This window comes from Dipteris shenzhenensis, chromosome 27 (assembly GCF_047967505.1).
Source record: "Dipteris shenzhenensis isolate YYH24624 ecotype China chromosome 27, Dip_SZ_1.0, whole genome shotgun sequence".
Taxonomy (NCBI): Eukaryota; Viridiplantae; Streptophyta; class Polypodiopsida; order Gleicheniales; family Dipteridaceae; genus Dipteris; species Dipteris shenzhenensis.
In genome coordinates, this window is record NC_141622.1 from 42,040,886 (window position 1) to 42,058,580 (window position 17,695).

Below are 17,695 nucleotides of genomic sequence, written 5' to 3' on the forward strand. Positions count from 1 at the left end.
TCCAGGTCTGCGCCAGATCTGCGCTCTAGATCTGCGCAGTTCCGCCACAGATCTGAGCGCCAGATCTGCGTAACCCCTGCTGTCACAACCAGATCTGCGCAGTCTTGTACCTACAGATCTGCGCCGTCTTGCACTCGCTTCTGCATCAACGTACCTGCTATTTGTACGTCGTCCGTACGTCGTCCACCGTCCGTACATCGACAGTACTCAGCAGTCCGTACAGTCCGTACGACTGTACGGAATCCGTACCTGCACAGGCTGAAGACTTCTTCGACTTCATCTGCACGAAGATCTGCCTTCCTTTTTCATCTCTATCTCTGCCCGGGATTGAGGTACTAAGCTTTGCCTCTTTCAGTTTGCTGAACAGTCTTCTTTTTTGCTGGTTCCTCCTACTTCGATGGGCTGTCATATGCTATGGCCCTGACAAAGTGGTGAGAGAACCGGCTTCTGGGATCTCTTCCTCTCAGTTATTTTCTGCAATATTGTAAGGGAATAGACACTGCCCTTGCATCCTAGCAAGAGGTAAGACCTTCCCACATGGCATCTTCCTCTCATTCTCTCATATCTATCGACAAATTCAATGGGTCCAACTTTCATACTTGGCAGATCAAAATCAAGTGCCATCTTATGAAAGAAGGCCTTTGGGACATTGTTCACCGTGATGCTCCCGAAGGTCCATCTGAGCAAGTTGTTGTTGCCAAGAATGACAAAGCCTATGCTATCATATTGCTCGGCCTTGGAGATGATTACATTCATCACATCTCCAACATACAGTCTGCTCCTCAAGCATGGATCACTTTGGACACTCTTTTTGGAGCCCGATCTAAAAACTCTAAGATTGCACTTATGATCTCATTCTTTGATCTACATATGCAGGAAGGAGCTACTATAGCCTCTCATGTCAATTATCTTCGCAGTCTTATGGTTCAGCTTGCGTCAGTCAAGTCTCCCATCTCCGAAGATATTGCTATTGCTGTGCTTCTCAAAAGCTTACCTGACTCCTATGCTACTCTTGTCACTACCTTCAAGTATCATAATAATCCTTCTCTTGAGGGTATCATCAATGCTCTCCAAGAGGAAGAAAGAACTCAACAACGCAAGGTAACTGACACTGCATTTTTAGCAAAGAAAGGCAGTTCTAAGGTAAGAAAGCCTTGCACCCATTGTGGCAAGACTAATCATGTGGAGAAGGACTGTTTCAAGGCTCATCCATGCACCATTTGTGGCCGTGATAATCACCGGGAGAGGGACTGCTACTCCAAAACCTCTACATCAGCTCCTGCATCTACCTCAGCCCATGTTGCTGCAACATCTCCATCAGCTGATCCTGCTGTTCCTTCCTTACATGATGAAAAGTGGGCTTTCTGATTACTTCTATGTTTTGTCTACCACCTTGACCACCGATGATGTAGGTCAAGGGGTTCTAGTGTCTTGGTCTTTCTATTTGTCTCCAGTCAGTCTTCTGTCTATCTAGTCTTGTCTGTCTGTCTATTTGTCTATCAATCTGACTATGTTTTAGATCCATCTTGTCCCTACCCTTGTGGACCCATATGAGGATATCACTTGAGGAGGGGTGTCTCAGGATCTTTTGTCTGTCATGTCTTCTATCTTGTCTCTCAGTCTATCAGTCTTTATGTCTGTCCTCTAGTCTTGTCTTTCTGTCTTACTCCTAGTGTCCACTTAAGGAGGGTGTTGGAGATAAGTGCACACTAAGTGTACTATTTCCTAGTCTAAGTCTAAGTCTAGTCTTTATGTCTTGAGTGTGTGCCATGTGGCACTTCTACAATTATCCCATAAACACTCTTGCATTATGTCTTGTACTTTGGCCCATATATTCAATGGGTCACATCATTCTAATCTATCAGTCTAGCTTGTGTCTTGTCTACACTCTTCTCAAGGTATTTCTTGTCTTTCAGTCTTGTCATTTCATTTCCATTTCCAGTTTCTAGTTCTAGTTCTTTTTCCACATTCCAACACGCACTTGCATCGTACAGCCACGTACTTGCTTCTGTACACTGCACTCAGTACCTACGCCATACGTTGTACATGCATCGTACTTGCTCCGGGATTTGGTACAGCATTTGGCACGTGTAAAATCATTTTTAGACATTCTCAGAATTTGGGGGTTTTTGAGGGCTTTTGCTCTCCTTATCTTCCTTCTACTGTTTGAAATCTTCTTAAGTCATTTCAACAGTTTGGAAATCCTACATCTTGAGGTCTATACTTTGGGACAGGTGCACTTTTGGAGACAATTTGTGGATAACAGTCCTAATTTTGCAGTTGCAAGCCTTGAGGCTATTTCTTTTGGGTTTTGATCTGCAATTTCTCGTTTGATTGCAATTCATTGGGTCAGATTGGAGAACATTGAGTCACGTTTGCAGGACATTGAGTCAGATTTTAAGACATTGAGTCTTTTTTACAGGACATTGAGTCCGATTCGCATACATTGGGTCACATTTGCAAAAATTTCAGCAAAATTTGGGGCTTTTTTGCATTTGCTCTCTTTTTGGCCTATTTACCCTCATTAAATTTGGGGCTTTTGCCAGATTTGTTGTTTTTGCAGTGAGCATTGCTTGCCACAGTCACATTTGCGTCAGATCTGCATTTGCCCTTTGATTTGGGTTGGAAATTTGCAGATATTTGCTGTCATTTTTGGACAGCCAGCTCTTTGCAGTGATAGCCTTGAGGCTTTTGGGTTTTCAGGTCTCTTTTAGGGTATCACATTTGCAATGGCTGGGAACAATCAAGATCTATTTGGCATTCTTCGTGAAGATGATAAGTCGGATGGCACCAACTATCCGATGTGGTCTTATCTCATGAAACATATTCTTGTTGCAAAGCATTTGTGGAATATTGTTTCTGGAGTTGATCTGAGGCCAGCCAATGCTACAGTGGTTGTCTCTACTCCTAGTCCCTTTGCAGGAAGTACTCCTCCAGATGCCTCGTCTTCTAGCACTCCTACCTCTGCTCTTCCAACTCAGGAACAGTCTAGATGGGATGCAAGAGATGCAAATGCACATTCATGTATTGCTTGATCATGCAAGAGAATCATTATTTCACACATCCGGTCTTGCAGGACAGCAAAGGATGCGTGGGACAAATTGGCTTCTCTCTATCAGATTCGCAATGAGGCACGTGTTGAATATTTGAGAAGGCAATTACAGGAAGTCAGTATGAATGAAGGTGACTCTATGGATGCATACCTTGATCATCACTCAGCTGCACTTTCTATTGAAGCATTTGCTATTTCAGATTCACAGCTTGCTGAAACTCATCTTTGGCATGAGAGAATGGGTCATCTCAATTATAGAGCTCTTGCAAAGCTACATTCAGAGCAGATGGCAAATGATGTACCTCAAACTCACACAGTTTCCAAACATGTGTGTGAGGGTTGTCTTTTGGGTAAGATGATCGGTTTCCTTTTCAAAAGAATTGTCCACAACTCTCACAAAGGAAATGACAGCTAGTGCACAGTGATGTCTATGGCCCAATGAGGACAAATGCCATTGGAGGGTACAAATATTTCATGACTCTCATTGATTATTTCACAAGATATTGCTGGGAATATCCTTTAAAAGTCAAATCCGAAGTTTTCTCATGCTTTCAGAGGTGGCTGAATATGGTTGAGAATGAATCAGGATGCAAGCTTGTCATCCTCAACACAGATAGGGGGGAGAGTATATGTCAAAGGAGTTTTATGCATTTCTGTCTTCACGGGGCATTATTCACTCATGCACTACTCCTTACACTCAGAATAATCCTGTTTCTGAAAGGAAAAACATGTCCACAATGGAGATGGCTAGATGCATGCTTAAGGCCAAGTCTTTGCCCAATAAATTTTGGCTTGATGCAGTGATGTGTGCCAACTATGTGTTGAATAGATCACCTACATGGGCATTGAAGACTGTTACACCTTATGAGGCATGGAAAGGAAGAAAGCCTTCAGTTTCACACATTAGAGTTTTTGGGTCTCTTGCGTATGTTCATGTACCACCTCAGCTGAGACATAAGCTTGATGACAAGGCAATGAAATGCATATTTATTGGTTACAGCCCGGAGAGCAGAGGGGATAGGTTATACCAACGAAATATTGGGAAGATTATTGTCAGTAGAGATGTGATCTCTGCTGAACTTCAGCTTCTCCTCTTGTGGACTGCAAAGCTAAGCAAGATGTTGACATGTTTGATGCCCACATCAGAGGAAGACTTTGACCAGCATTATGAGCCTCTTGCAGGCCCTCCACCAAGCAATAATGAGCCACCACCCCATGCTGATTTGCAGGTTTCTCTTCTGGCACAAAATGATCCCAGTATTCATGATGTAGTCATTGGAGAAAGAGCTGTCAGTAGATAGGAAAGGCAAGTTCCCAGATGGCTTCTTGATACATTGAGGGATAGCAAACAAGATCAGCCTTTTGCTGCCCGGACAAGATCAGGGAATAGACAGATGCATGGTCACTTTCTTGAGTTTGCATTCCTTGCTACAGCTTGCAATGAAGAGCCTTTGTGCCATAAAGATGCTTTTGACATCAAAGAGTGAATGGATGCAATGAGAGCTGAGCTACCTTCCATTGCTAAAAATGACACATGGGAATTTGTAGATCTCCCTCCCGGCAAGCATGCCATTGGTACCCGGTGGGTCTACAAATTAAAAAGGAAATCTGATGGCAACATAGATCGATAGAAAGCCCGTCTTGTTGCAAAAGGGTATGCCCAACAACAAGGCATTGACTTTGAGGAGACATTTGCTTTCAGATCCAGGATTATTACCCCTCCATGAATAAAAAGCCAAAAGAAAAGAGTGATCTTTCTATTTCTGAGGGATTTCCAGAGACTCCTCCAGAAATTCCTACGCAAATCTGTGGTGATGAAGAAGCTATCCCAATGGGGGGCTTTAGAGGGAATCCAACCTGTACTGCTCAGCTGAAATCTCATTTTATTACCAACCGTGAAACGAAAGAAGGGAATCCCCCTCTCTTGGTGCCCATGATCTATCCACTCCCACTCTCCTGGGTCCCACTACAAGCGCCTGATAGGTGCACCTCCATATAACCACAACCTCCAGGATCCTAGGGCCAATAGCAGAGGGTCGAGGTCTAAGTACCACTGCAAGCCCGCTCCATGGTCCACAAAACCAGTAATCCTGACAGGCTGAAAGGCAATCTCTAGAAGAATATCATCCGTGGATCTAGACAGTATACCTCCATCCCCAACGTCTTCCCCGAGACCTCGAAGAGCGATCACCTATAGAGGAACTGCTGTCCTCGAAAAAGCTCCCATCCAAGTGGTGGAAGCAATAGGCATCTCAACCGTCCATTCCACTGGGATGGTTGCATCTATTTGCTGAATCCTGCGTGCTACCCCTCTGAGGTGGCTCACGGACTGTAGCCTCTGATCCTCAGGTAGCTTGATAAAAGCCTTCCAAGTGCCTACTGTGTAGGCGGGGCCTCTCTCCTAGTGGTCTGCCATGCTCATCAAGTATATTATCGTTCCAAATGATCGGTTGCCTATCAATCTCTTAAAGGGTAGAGGGCAGAACTCTTCGAAGAGTGTTCCTGAAGCTCCCCCAAGCTTTGAGGATGGCAGTCATGAGAGGAGAGGCAAGAGACCTGAGAGAGGTGGAAGTAAAAATCCAGCAAGGGCTGTCCACCCAATCATCTCCCAAGGTAGGTGTGCAAGCCTGAATGTGTCCAAAAAAGAAATCCTTCCAAGGTTCCTGCCCAGGCATGAGTCCTGTCACCACCACCTTACAAAGCAATGCCCTGCATTGCAAGTCCAGGTCAATGATATTAAGGCCCCCTTCCCATGTAGGGAGAATAATGGTCTCCCAAGCCACCCTCGCTGCAACATCTGCCGTGCCATCAAGTCCACTCCATAAAAAGTTCCTGATTGATCTAATGAGCTGAGTGATGCAATCCCTAGACTAGCACCAGCAAGAACGCACAAACCAGGCGGTGGCCAAGAGAACTGGTTCACTACCACAACTCTAGAGGCAAGGTCGAGTTTGGTTGAGCTCCAAAAAAGGAGCTTTTTTCTTATACTTTCTAGTACCAGGGCAAATTGTTGTGTTGGAGAGATGCCCAATCCTACCTGGCATCCCAAATATCTGACAGGAACACCCTCTGAATCTAGGAAAAGCCAATGTCAACTCCCCAACCTGGAATGTCCTTATCAGTGATCCAAAAGCCAAAGGATTTATGCCTGTTAATGTGTGCCCCTGCAACTGAGCAAAAAATATCCAAGGCTGTCCGGAAAGAATCAAGTGACTGCGAAGAGGCCTCAATAAAAATAGCAGTGTCATCAGCTAACTCACAGTCAAGAAGCTCCTGCTCCTGTCTCAGAGGCAATCTCAACCCATAAAGCTCAGCCTGAGATCTAAGGAAGATACTCATAGCTTCTGCCACAAAAAGAAAGAGGAAGGGGGCTAAAGGGCATCCCTGACGAACTGATATGGAAATCTGAAACGTGTCATCCCTTACCCCTCCAATCAAAACTTGGCTGTGGGCTGATCTGTAAGGGGAGGCCACCCCTCTAATCCATGCTTTTGAAAATCCAAATTGTAGAAGAGTGCCCTCAAGAAAACCCCAATCTACTCTGTCATAGGCTTTCTCAAAGTCCAGGAGTAGAACTGCCAGCCTCTGCCCGCTCTGCATATTCCACTTTGTGGCTTCCCAAAAGGAAAAGATATTATCAAATATGCTCCTACCATGCACAAAGCTTGTCTGAGTATCATGGATGAGGTCTGGAAGAAGGGGCTGCAATCGGATGCTGATCGCCTTGGCAAGGATTTTGTATAGAGTACCCAAAAGAGTGATGGGTCTCCAATGGGATACAAATTTCATGTTGCCACCTTTCGGGATAAGGTGTATGAGTCCCTCGGTCAATGAGTCAGTTATCTCACTCGAGTCCCAAATGCCCTGCAGGGCTGAAGTAATACGATCACCTATCATATCCCAAAAGGTTGTAAAAAGAGGAGTAAGACCATCAGAACCAGGGCATTTGCCCTTATGAAGGGCGGAGAGAGCAGTCTTGAACGCTGTGTTGGTAAAGCGTGCATCAAGTGAGTATAACATCTCTGGTGTGACCAACATAGGTAAACTCTGTCAAATTTCATCTCTAGCCACATCTCTGGCTTGTGTGTCAGGATCTGTGGAAAGAAGGGAGGCATATAAAGTTGTCGCTAAGTACATAACGGTATCCGAATGAGACTGCAAAACGCCGTCAGAGTCAATAAGCTGCCTGACACTCTTTCTACCATGTCTGGGACCAAGTGTAGAGAAAAAGTGTTTATTGACTCTCCCTCCCATCTATATCCAAAAGGAATCCTGTGCATGGAAGGCATACTCTGCTCTTTGATCAAGCAATGTCTGCAAGTGAGCCCTTGCCGCAACAAGGCGCTTCTGTATCCAAGCATCTGATGGTCGTCTCTGCTCCTCCCTCTGCAAGGCTGCCAATTGCCGGTGGATAGCAATCTCCCGCCTGAGTACCTCACCTCGCTGAGCACTAGCAAGGAAGTGATAGAAGTCGCTGATACTGACAAGTACTGTGGCCACATGTGGAGGACCGGCCAACCCCCCCTGCATGTGAGAAACCCAGATCTCCAAGACTGCCTCTGTGAGAGTCTCATCCGTGTATAAGGCATCGGGGATCCTGATACTGTGAGACCGTCCTCTCAGATGGGGCTGTGAGATTGACAAAACTAACGGAAAATGGTCGGAAGTGGAAACACCAGGTGCAATGCAAACTGTCCCCCCTCTATCAAGAGCCCAGTCATCCACATAGAATCTGTGAATCAGAGCATGGATAGGCATTTGCACCCAATGGTTCCACCATGAAAACAAAAGTGACTGAGATTGAATATGAAATGCATCATCTGACCAAACATCTCTGCCACTGAACCTGAACAAGAAGGCATCCCAAGTTGCTCTCTCGAGGGAATGAATACCACCTTCTCTACCCCCTTGCTTATCAGAAGGTGCCTCAACCATGTTGAAGTCACCTCCAATAATCCACGAATTTGTAATGTCAACCCACGAGAGCAACTCTTTCCAAAATAGAACATGGTCCCCTCTGTTGTTCGGAGCATAGAGGTTGAGGAAACCAACCTTACGTCCGTCAATCAGAAGTAAAACTCACTGGGCCCTAGAGGGGGTTATGGTACCGTGTCCAATGATCAGAGGGAGAATAGAATCTGAAACTGATATGCTTGTACCTCATCTAGTTCCCAAGGCAGGAAGCCAAAAAGTCTGGCCTGAAAGCAGCTTACCTGACTTGGAGCAATCTCTGACATCTAGTTTGTCTTCTTGAATAAAAAGAATGTCTAGGGAAGCACCTGAAACACTTGGATGGAGCTGATTCCTAATCAGTTGTCTGCGACGGCAATGAGGGATGCCACCCAATCCTTGTATATTCCAACTGGCTATCCTCATCAGCGGGAGGATGCGGGTTGGAATACTTTACCCGACCTGGTGGCGGAAAAAGAACCCTCCACCGGAGCTGACCTCCTACCATACACACGAGGTCGAAGGGGAGGAAAGTCCTCATGTGAGGGATAGAAAGATCTCTCAAAAGGGATGCTGATAAATGGCTCCCCAAAAGTGGAAGGTACTAAATCATCATTAGGGAGGTCAGAGAGGTCCTCCAGAGCAGAAAAGGAGTTCCGCTGAGCCAGTCCTGGGGAGGGGGTACGAAGGATTCCTATCGAAGCAGGGAGAGAATGTAAGACCCCCTTCTCTCTATTGATAAAAGGAGGCACCTGTACTGGGTCTTGATCAAGAAGTGCTGCGGACGAGGTGCCAACAACTTGGGCTGTTTAGAAAGGTACAGCATGATCCTGGGGTGGAGTCGAATAAGGCTCCTGAACACTAGTCTACTCCCGAGGCTCCAAGGGGGTAGCCTCCGAAGCGGTGGAGGTGTGATCTGAAGTAGAGGGCCTAACTGCGATCGGAACCCACCATGGGCCAGAGGTGGTGCGGGGTGCAGGAGGGACTCGAGTAGTCCTGGGAGGGGAGGGAGCCTGTGTCTGAGGCGGTGCCTGTGGAGCGGTAGGTCTTGCTCTTGTTCTCTGTGGTAAGCTAGTACGAGCTAGTTGCTTTCTGGGCCTCTTTTTCTTCTTTGGGCAATCTCTGGCGAAGTGCCCCGAGGATCTGCAAATCCTGCACTCGTCTTGCCGACCTGCAACTTCAAATCTCTGGCGGAAGAAAGACCCATCGGGTCGCTGTAGCATGATGTGGTCATTTGAAATATTAGGGTCTTGGACAATGACCCTAACCCTGGGTACCCCATCCATCCTGACTGCCTCAGCAACCGAAGAGGGCTCGCCAGGAAGAGGGGGGATCTCTGCTACCACACCAAACCTCTCGCCAATAACTGAAAGAGCCGGTGATAAACTGAGGGGAGACCAGGGAACCTGATGAAAACAGAAACTCCATGCTTGTCCTCTTCAACTGGGTCAAAGCCCGGTTGAAAGGGAAACAAAAAAATCCTCCTGTAGCCTAGAAATAGAAACCCGGCCTGTAGCAGGTCTCTCGTGACGTCCGGGAAATCTAGGCACACCTGAAAGAAAGCTCGTCCCAACAAATGAACATCCTTAAGGTGGGGGGCGAGCTCCTGGGGAAGTGCCGCAAGCATCCAATCTCTAGCTTGTGGCCTGGAGGAGTGGGAGCCATGAATGTGTGCGAAGAGAGTCGTGGAACACTCATGCTCCAAATCCTTTCGCAACTGTTGCAGCTCGTCTTTTGAGAAAGTGATGGCTCTCGCAGTCGGTGGTACATGTACTAACTGTACTAATAGTCGTAACTGACTATAACTAGGTCTATAAGGCACGTACCAAGGAATAAGTGGAACCTATGGATAGCCCATAGAATGGCCTACAATGCACAATAACACTTTTTGTTTCTGAAAACATGAAAGCGGTTAGCATCCTTGACAAAATAGTTCGGTGCTTGACTTTGGATATAAGTGTTGTAGCCGAATGACAGTCTCTGCTAGAAAGAATGCTAAGGAAGGTGACCCCATCTAGTTCTATGTCTCCTGCTCTCGTTTTGTCAAGCATAAGGAAAACTTCCTTATTTCTTGTTTTCTCTCTCTTTTGTTTTTTGTTTTTTTTTCTTCACGTATTTTAGTAAGCACTGGGTTTGCCCAAGAGACTCCGTGGGTCTTTAGAAACTCAGTATAACTGCTTATGCTTAGGCATTGATGATGACATAAGTCTTGCTTTCCTTGCTAAGTATGTCTACCTTTTGTTGTTCATAAAAGTTTTTGTTTACCTCTTCTTTTTTTTCTTCTCTTTCATTTCCCTTTTATTTTTCGTGTAGATTTTTGGTCTTTAGAACAACAAAAAATCTAAATTTGTATGATTGGAGTTATTCTAGTCTTACAAATGTATATTTTTCTATCACCTTAGTGGACATGCAAATTCTTTGAATTTTCGTCCAAGTGGTGATCAGCTGTTCAACTACATTTATTTATCTTACGCGGGTGCAGAAGCCCCAACAGCTAAGATTCTTCTCAATTATTATTATTATTATTATAATTCTTTTCTTTTTGTTTAATAATTTATTATCAATATTTTTTTAATCTCTCTCTCTCTCTCTCTCTCTCTCTCTCTCTCTCTCTCTCTCTCTTTTAATTTTTTAGTTTACTTTTTTAATTGTCATTTTTATTTTAGTTTTTTACAAAAAGTGTGCTTTTGCGTTTTGTTTTAGTTGCTCTCATTTGTTTATTTCACTGTTCATTTCTCTTTTCTTGTCTTTGGTAATGACAGTTTTATTTTTTATTTTTATTTAATTAATTTATTTTTTATATTGGTAACTTTTCTTTTCTCTTTCTCTTTCTTTGGTGCTTCTAGGTTGATTAAGCTCTTATAGTGGCCTTGGGGCCCTGGGTAACCCTTATTGTAATCGCCAATTTGGGGGTATATTGGCTTAGCGATACATGCTATGATGAATTCGCCTTTTGGAAACCAACAGGGCGATCTCCTAGGATGTCATCTGGCTCCTGTGACATTCCCTTGTAGTAGTAAGGGAGGAGTTACCTTGGGACGAGTAACGATTGTGCAAGCAAACCCCCCCTAAATACTAGTCTCGCTCTCACGCTAGAGTTAGGGGATATAGCAAGGGAGAAACTGGATGGGCAAGGAGAGTGTAAGCAAGTTCCCCAATGTTGGATCGTTTGACCTCATCGAACAATATTGGAAATGCTAGTGATGGTCTTGTCTCTTTGGTAGGTGATTTAGTTGGGTCTAGCTTGGTAAATCAAATTAAAAAAGTTAGAAGAAATATATATAGAGAAAGGTTTAACTTTTTAGCTAGGTCAAACATGAATAATCTTCATGATTTTGGGGAAGGTAACATTAATTGGTCTAACTTTAAGGCTTTATTAGTTAGCACTCATGAAACTAATAATAACATAAGAATTCTTAATAAACTAAGACGTTTTAGAAACAAGCATCTCAAGACTTCTGTTTCTATTAGTCCTATTCATGCCACGCAAGTAATTTATGTTGTCTATAACATACATAGTAGTAATATGCTTTATGTAGGACAAACCTATAGGACAGCTTTTATTCATTTTCAAGAACATGTTAGGGAAGCTAGAAAAGTTCATAGGAAGAATTCCTTAATTGAGAATTCAAAACCCTTATATGTGGCAATGGCAAAGTCTGGTTTTGAATCTTTTTGTTGCTTTGCCATTGAGCATATAGAGGGCCATTTTAATAATGCCAAGGATTTTTACAAGGTTGCTCGTCCTCATGAATTGTTTTGGATGAGAACTTTACACACCTTCTTCCCAAGAGGTTTTAATTTGGAAGGAAAATCAACTCTTCGTAAAAATAAAAGAACCCTTTAATGTGGAGAATTCATATCAAGCCCTTTAACATTCCTCTTTACCAACATTGTCATACACCTAACCTCGTCTGGAAACCTAAATTTATGTTACGGGGTTGTCCTAGCTCTCGTGCAATCTCACATGTTGTTCGTGAGTTGCCTCCCTCACTTCCTCTTCCGCCACTTTCTCCCCCTTTAGTTCCTTTAACTTCCTCAGTTCCAAGAGTTTTTGCATCTCGAGACTATAAAAGAAAACTACTCTCCATAGATAGATTAATGTCGTTGGGTCTTTTTTCAATAAATTTTTTTGAAAAATATAATATCAAAGTTCTTTTTAAACTTCAATACACCTTGGAAAACTTCTCTTTTGAAGATTTGAATATAAATAAGCTCCATTATATACAACTTAAAACTTAGTTGAATCGCTTGTTAAAAGTAAAAGCTTCCTTTCAAAGCACAGAAGTCTATCTAAATAGGGAACTCTTGATTTGTATTTTTACTTCTCCCTCTCTTGATAAGATAGGCTTAAACTCGATTTTGAAGTGTCCTGAAGTAATGGATTCTCTCCCTCATTTTGTGAAAAGAATTTGGAAGCATCGAGTAGTAGCTTAAAAGTATGTAAAAACTTTACGACAAAAAGGCTTTCAACTATGGAGAGATAGGTAAAAGGTTTTCAGAGCATTCAAAATCTTCTATCCTTAGCGAACCTTGTTGTTGTAAAAGTAAGAGATTCCAAAGCTTTATTGATGTTGATTTAGGACATGAAGTCACAGCTGATACCTCAAGTTTGCTTTCTAGTAACTTAAGAGACCTTTTCATGAAAGGCACGAATTTTCGATTGTACTCTTTTAAAGAGTCTTGCCTTTTAAAAGCTATCGATAAGGGAATCTCAAAGTTTATTTTGCAATTAGAAGAATGTTTAGGGGTTCAAAATATCTTATCAGAATGGAAAGGGAAGATTTTGAAGAAAGTAGCTTTGAAGCTAGAAGAAGTCCCTTCGGTTAATTGCTCAAAGCAAAGTAACCATCTTTCTAAAGAGGATGAAGCTCTTCTTTGAAAGTTTCATAGGAATTTTGTCATTTCTTATATGGGCAAATGTTCCAATAACTTTGTTTTTATTTGCAAAAAGTTTTACTTAGAATGTCTTTTGAGAGAAGTGAACTTGTCTGCCAAAACTTATGCCCCTGCCTTAGTTTCTCAAAAGAATTTTGATCTCAAAATCCCAAAGTTTTTGCAAGTCTTCTGGGTTTGTTTGCAATCCAAGTATCCCTTTTCTTTGTGCTGCTTGGAAGTTCCACAAAACTCCAAAAAAGCCAAGATTTACTGCAGTTGCTTATGAGACTACTTTGACGGATGTCTCTAAATGGCTAAGCTACTGCTTCAAAGCCATGTTGCCTAGTGTCCATGAACTTTGGAGAGACTTATTAAAGGTGGCAGGTATCCCCTCGCACTCAAGCTGGATTTTAAATGACTTTGTAGGAGTGATTCTGTTGTAAAAATTTTTAATTCCTCTCAAAGCATTCAGGTAAAAGAGTCTCCTATTCTCCTTCAAACCTTGATTTTACCACGCTTTACACAAAGATCGAGCTGGAAGACCTGAAGTTTAGAATAAAAAAGCTAGTGGTTGAAGTTTTCAAGCTGAGATTTGTTAAAGATAGATGCAAAGTGCTAAAAGTTGAGAAAACAGCCTTACGCTTTGACTTTTCGTGGCTTAAAAATATAGATCATGACATCGGTTCTAAAAAGAAAAGATACACAAAGGTAGCAAGTGTTCAAGCTGTTTGCTCTTGGATAGATTTTCTTTTAAATAATCTCTACATCACAATAGGTGATTCTTTGTTTCAACAAATTATAGGATTCCCCATGGGCACTAATTGTGCCGTCTTTTTAGCAAACTTTTATCTTTTCACTTATGAATTTGAGTTTATGCAACGTCTTATTTCTATCAACACCTATCCTATCATTTTACATAAGCTTAGCCAAGTTAGGCGTTTTATAGATTATTTATTTGTACCAGATGTTCCTAACTTTCAAGACTTTATGTACAAAGACGCTTGTGCTTTTGGAGAAGGAATCTATCCTCGTGACTCTTGTGAACTGAACTACACTTCAAGGGGGGATTTTTGTGTCTTCTTAGATCTTAGAATTTCTCAATCTACCATAGGATTAGAGGTTGATATTTACGATAAACGTGAACAACCTGAATATAGTGGTTTACACATTATAAAAATGCCTCACATTGACTCAAACACTTCTGATTTGGCAAAATATGGAGTCATATCTTCCCAATTCCCTTGATTTTCCCGCCTTTGTACAACTAAGGAGTCCTTTATCACTCAATGTAGTAATTTGATCACTTTACTATTACATAAGAGGTATAATCCAAGGAAAATAATGAAAAAGTACGCACAATCTTAGATATGAAGTCTTTTATCTATGGTGTATCGGCCTTAGGTATGTTTAGAATTATTGAACATAATGTGAAAACAAAAGGCAGGGAGTTGAATAGCCCGTTTTTCTTTTAGTTTCAAAAGGAAGTTTGATTGAGTATGCTTGTGCTTTCTAAGTTGGGAATGTAATTTTGCCTCTTTGTAGGAAGCAACACATAAGTGTAAAGGGTCCTTTTAGCTTTTTATCTTTTAAATAAGAGTGAGAGAGAGAGAGAGAGAGAGAGAGAGAGAGAGTTAATTTCAGTTTTTTGGAAGATTTTGTTTTTTGTTTCATGACTTGCTTGTTTATTTCTGCTTAGTCACCTTTCTTTATTTCTTGTTTTCTTTCTCTTTTGTTTTTGTTTTTTTAATGTATTTTAGTAAGCAGTGGGTTTGCCCAAGAGACTCCGTGGGTCTTTAGAAACCCAATATAGCTGCTTATGCTTAGGCACTGATGACGACATAAGTGTTGCTTTGCTTGCTAAGTATGTCTTCCTTTTATTTTTCATAAAAGTTTTTGTTTACCCCGTGTACTATGAGATCCAAGGTCGTTACCATTGTCTTTTCAAGGATGGGTGTATACCCTCTCAACCTCCTATCTTACTCAGATCAAATATGTTTGGCGACTTTCATTCATGAGGCCATACTACAGAGAGGCCATCTGCTCAGGGCACATGGATGAGATCAGGGTGCTCAATTAGATTCCACTCAAAGTTTGATCAGTGAGTTTCTCCAGTGAGATAGCACAGGCCAGAAAGCCCCAGGGAGACGGCATAGCTGAGTGCTAGAGTGAGAGACACAACAGTCTCCCCGGCGGGTTTACGCACAAATCAGGCTTGGGGACCTTCCCTCCATGTTCACTAGACCAGAGGCATGACCAACAGGTGTGATAGTGGTGGTTGTCCTAGCCAGGACGCCACAATGGACAACACACATAATCATCGCCTATGCTCTATCACATGTTTTATGCCACTACAGCCGTGTACATCACCCGAAGGCTTGACCCCTTTGCCAGCACCCAGAGGACCATGATAGTGATGCCACACCCTAGCTTCCATCCTCTCCATGGGCTCAGATAGATTAAGTACTAGTGTTGCTATGCTTATGTTGCACTTTTCTTCGGTGCAAATGCCTACCTAGAGACTCCGCCCATTCAGCTCATTGTATCTGTTTTTTTCAGTCTCATAGACCCTTGGGTCTTTCAAATAAACTTGTTTCTTTCTGTCTTTCTCTCTTATACTTCTGGGCAAATCTGTAAAAATGGGGAACGTAAAAATGGGGAACGGGAGATATGGGCAAATGTGGATTCAAGCTCCACCTCACACTACTGGGGGGGCCCATTTCTCACAAAAAATTTCAAGGCCATATAGAACACTTAATTTATCTCTGCCTAAATTGTTTGTTGATACAGGAGTATCTCTTTTGTTTTCTTTTTCCATGGTCAGATTCTTATTGAGCGATCTTGGATGTAACCCTGGATACAAAGCATGAATTAAGTCCGATAAATTATCTTGCTTCCTATCGTGATTGGCATTGTAGCACGTGTGTCTCATTGTATAAGTGTGATGCAATGGCGATGTTAGTGTTGCTTTCAGCTTATATTGTATTCTTAGTAAAGGTCAATCAAGGTGTATTGATATCACTTGTGTTCATCATTGAGAAGAGGCATGTTACTATGAATTTGGTAATATTCAGAAAATTTCTTAGCATTTGATTCTTCTTTAGCCACTTGCATTACCTTGGCCTTATTTTTAATGGTTGGATTTTGAAATTGTACTTATATTCATGTATGTCTGGATTTGAAGTTTGTGTTGACAGATGAGGAAGCTCTTTTGCAAGATGCAACACGGCAAATGAAAAGAATAGCTACTGATGCACAACGTAGTGCTCAGGAAAGATTTTACATGAAAAGCTTGCGTTCCATTGTCGAAGGCAATGATGGTGCACAAGAAATTACACTCGTGCAGTCAGTTCTTGGTCCCATTAAACAATGGGTGGACAGACGTTTAGAAGATTACCACTCACATTTTTCTGATGTATGTATGCAAGATCCTTATGCTGATATTTTACTTCTTTTAACGTAGTTTGGAGGCCCTGGCGTCAAGGATTTAATGGGCTGGATAGAACAAATCTGTAACATCTAGTGTGCGAACTCTCCGTCTTCATTGACTGATTTTCTGGATGCTTTAAAATGGATCAATGCAACCGTTAAGTTAAGCTGAGAGATTAAATTGTCGAAAATGAGGGCATCAAATAGGAAGCTCCCTAGCTTGTGAAGTAACATGACCTGGATAAAGCTGATGTAGTTTCAATTGCAATCCAATGCTCTTCCTGGCAGGCTTCAAAGATGGGATCATTCTTAGGTTTGGCAATGATAGCTGGTAGGCTCTTGGCAGATGAAAAGGACCAAACTGGGGTATGGATGTTTCTCCTCTCTAGGGTTTTTGCTGCTTAAAAGTGAATGATTATGCTTTAAAGGTTGACTGGAAGCATGTGTCAATGCCACTTTATTCTGTGATGTAGTTAGAAGTGTTAGATCATCCTTTCTAGCAAGTCATAAGAGTGGCATTAATGCTAACTCTTAATCCGTAGAAAAAACAGTTGGCGTCAATCATACCTCTAGAATGGTAGTTTTTTCTCCCCCTCCTCTTTTATAAAGGGCATACATTCCGCATAATTAGCTTGGCCCTGTCTTCTAGATTTTTCTGCTTTTTGAAGTATTACTCATGTTTATGTTTGCTATCATCTTTTTAAGGGGCTTTCCACAGCTGTCCCCTTGCAGCAAAGTCTGGTGGCGTTGAATAGCTGGTTTGCTTTATGCAGATCACAAGAATGACATCAACAGCAGAGACCGCTGCAGTTGCTAAACAGGCAGAAGACTACATCTGGTCTTCTGCAAAATTTGCCTTTGAAAGAGTAAGTCCTGTTGTGCTTTACACTTTGAATCTACGAGCTGCCCAACAAAATATTGAACTTTTTGACGTAATAAGTGCCTGTGGCAGGCAATGGTGGCAGTGGAGGCAAATTCTGAAGCTGAGCATGAACATCGCCTAGCCCTGCTTGCAAATGATGTTCAAGCACTTGCTAGGAAAGATGCTTCTGTGTTTGCTCCCATTCTTTCTCAGTGGCATCCTCATGCTATCGCTTACTCTGCATCACTTTTCCACAGTATGTACCAGAAGGAGCTGGTGAGTTACTTGTGTGCCCATAAGTACAAGGCCTTAGGCTAACAGAATTTTGTTGCTCTCTTGCTGGGGTTTCCAAAAGTTGGATGTGTAAAGAACATGCAAAATTTGCAAAAAATCACTTGTGACATATTCAAGTTTGAAACCTTGTTGAATCTAGGATCACTAGAATCATCGACCTGCTCGTGTTATGCTGGTGTAACTGAAATTCATTGCGTGGCCAGAAGCTTATTGTGATACCAATGTATGTGCTA

The 17,695-nt window shown here is 42.4% G+C and overlaps 1 protein-coding gene across 4 annotated transcripts in view; it reads left to right on the plus strand.

The window, feature by feature from the left end:
- The window catches only part of LOC147884317 (plant/protein (DUF810)), a 219,391-nt gene that overhangs the window by 142,524 nt on the left and 59,172 nt on the right, over positions 1 to 17,695 (plus strand). For all 4 annotated transcript variants that reach the window (XR_015543641.1, XM_087398323.1, XM_087398321.1 and 1 more), the window contains exons 11-14: positions 16,062 to 16,292; positions 16,595 to 16,672; positions 17,080 to 17,172; positions 17,259 to 17,444. Coding sequence is in view for 3 of the 4 variants with exons in the window: in XM_087398323.1 (XP_087254449.1) it covers positions 16,062 to 16,292; positions 16,595 to 16,672; positions 17,080 to 17,172; positions 17,259 to 17,444 (588 nt within the window). In the remaining variant the exon portion in view is untranslated. The remainder of the gene's footprint in view (positions 1 to 16,061; positions 16,293 to 16,594; positions 16,673 to 17,079; positions 17,173 to 17,258; positions 17,445 to 17,695) is intronic.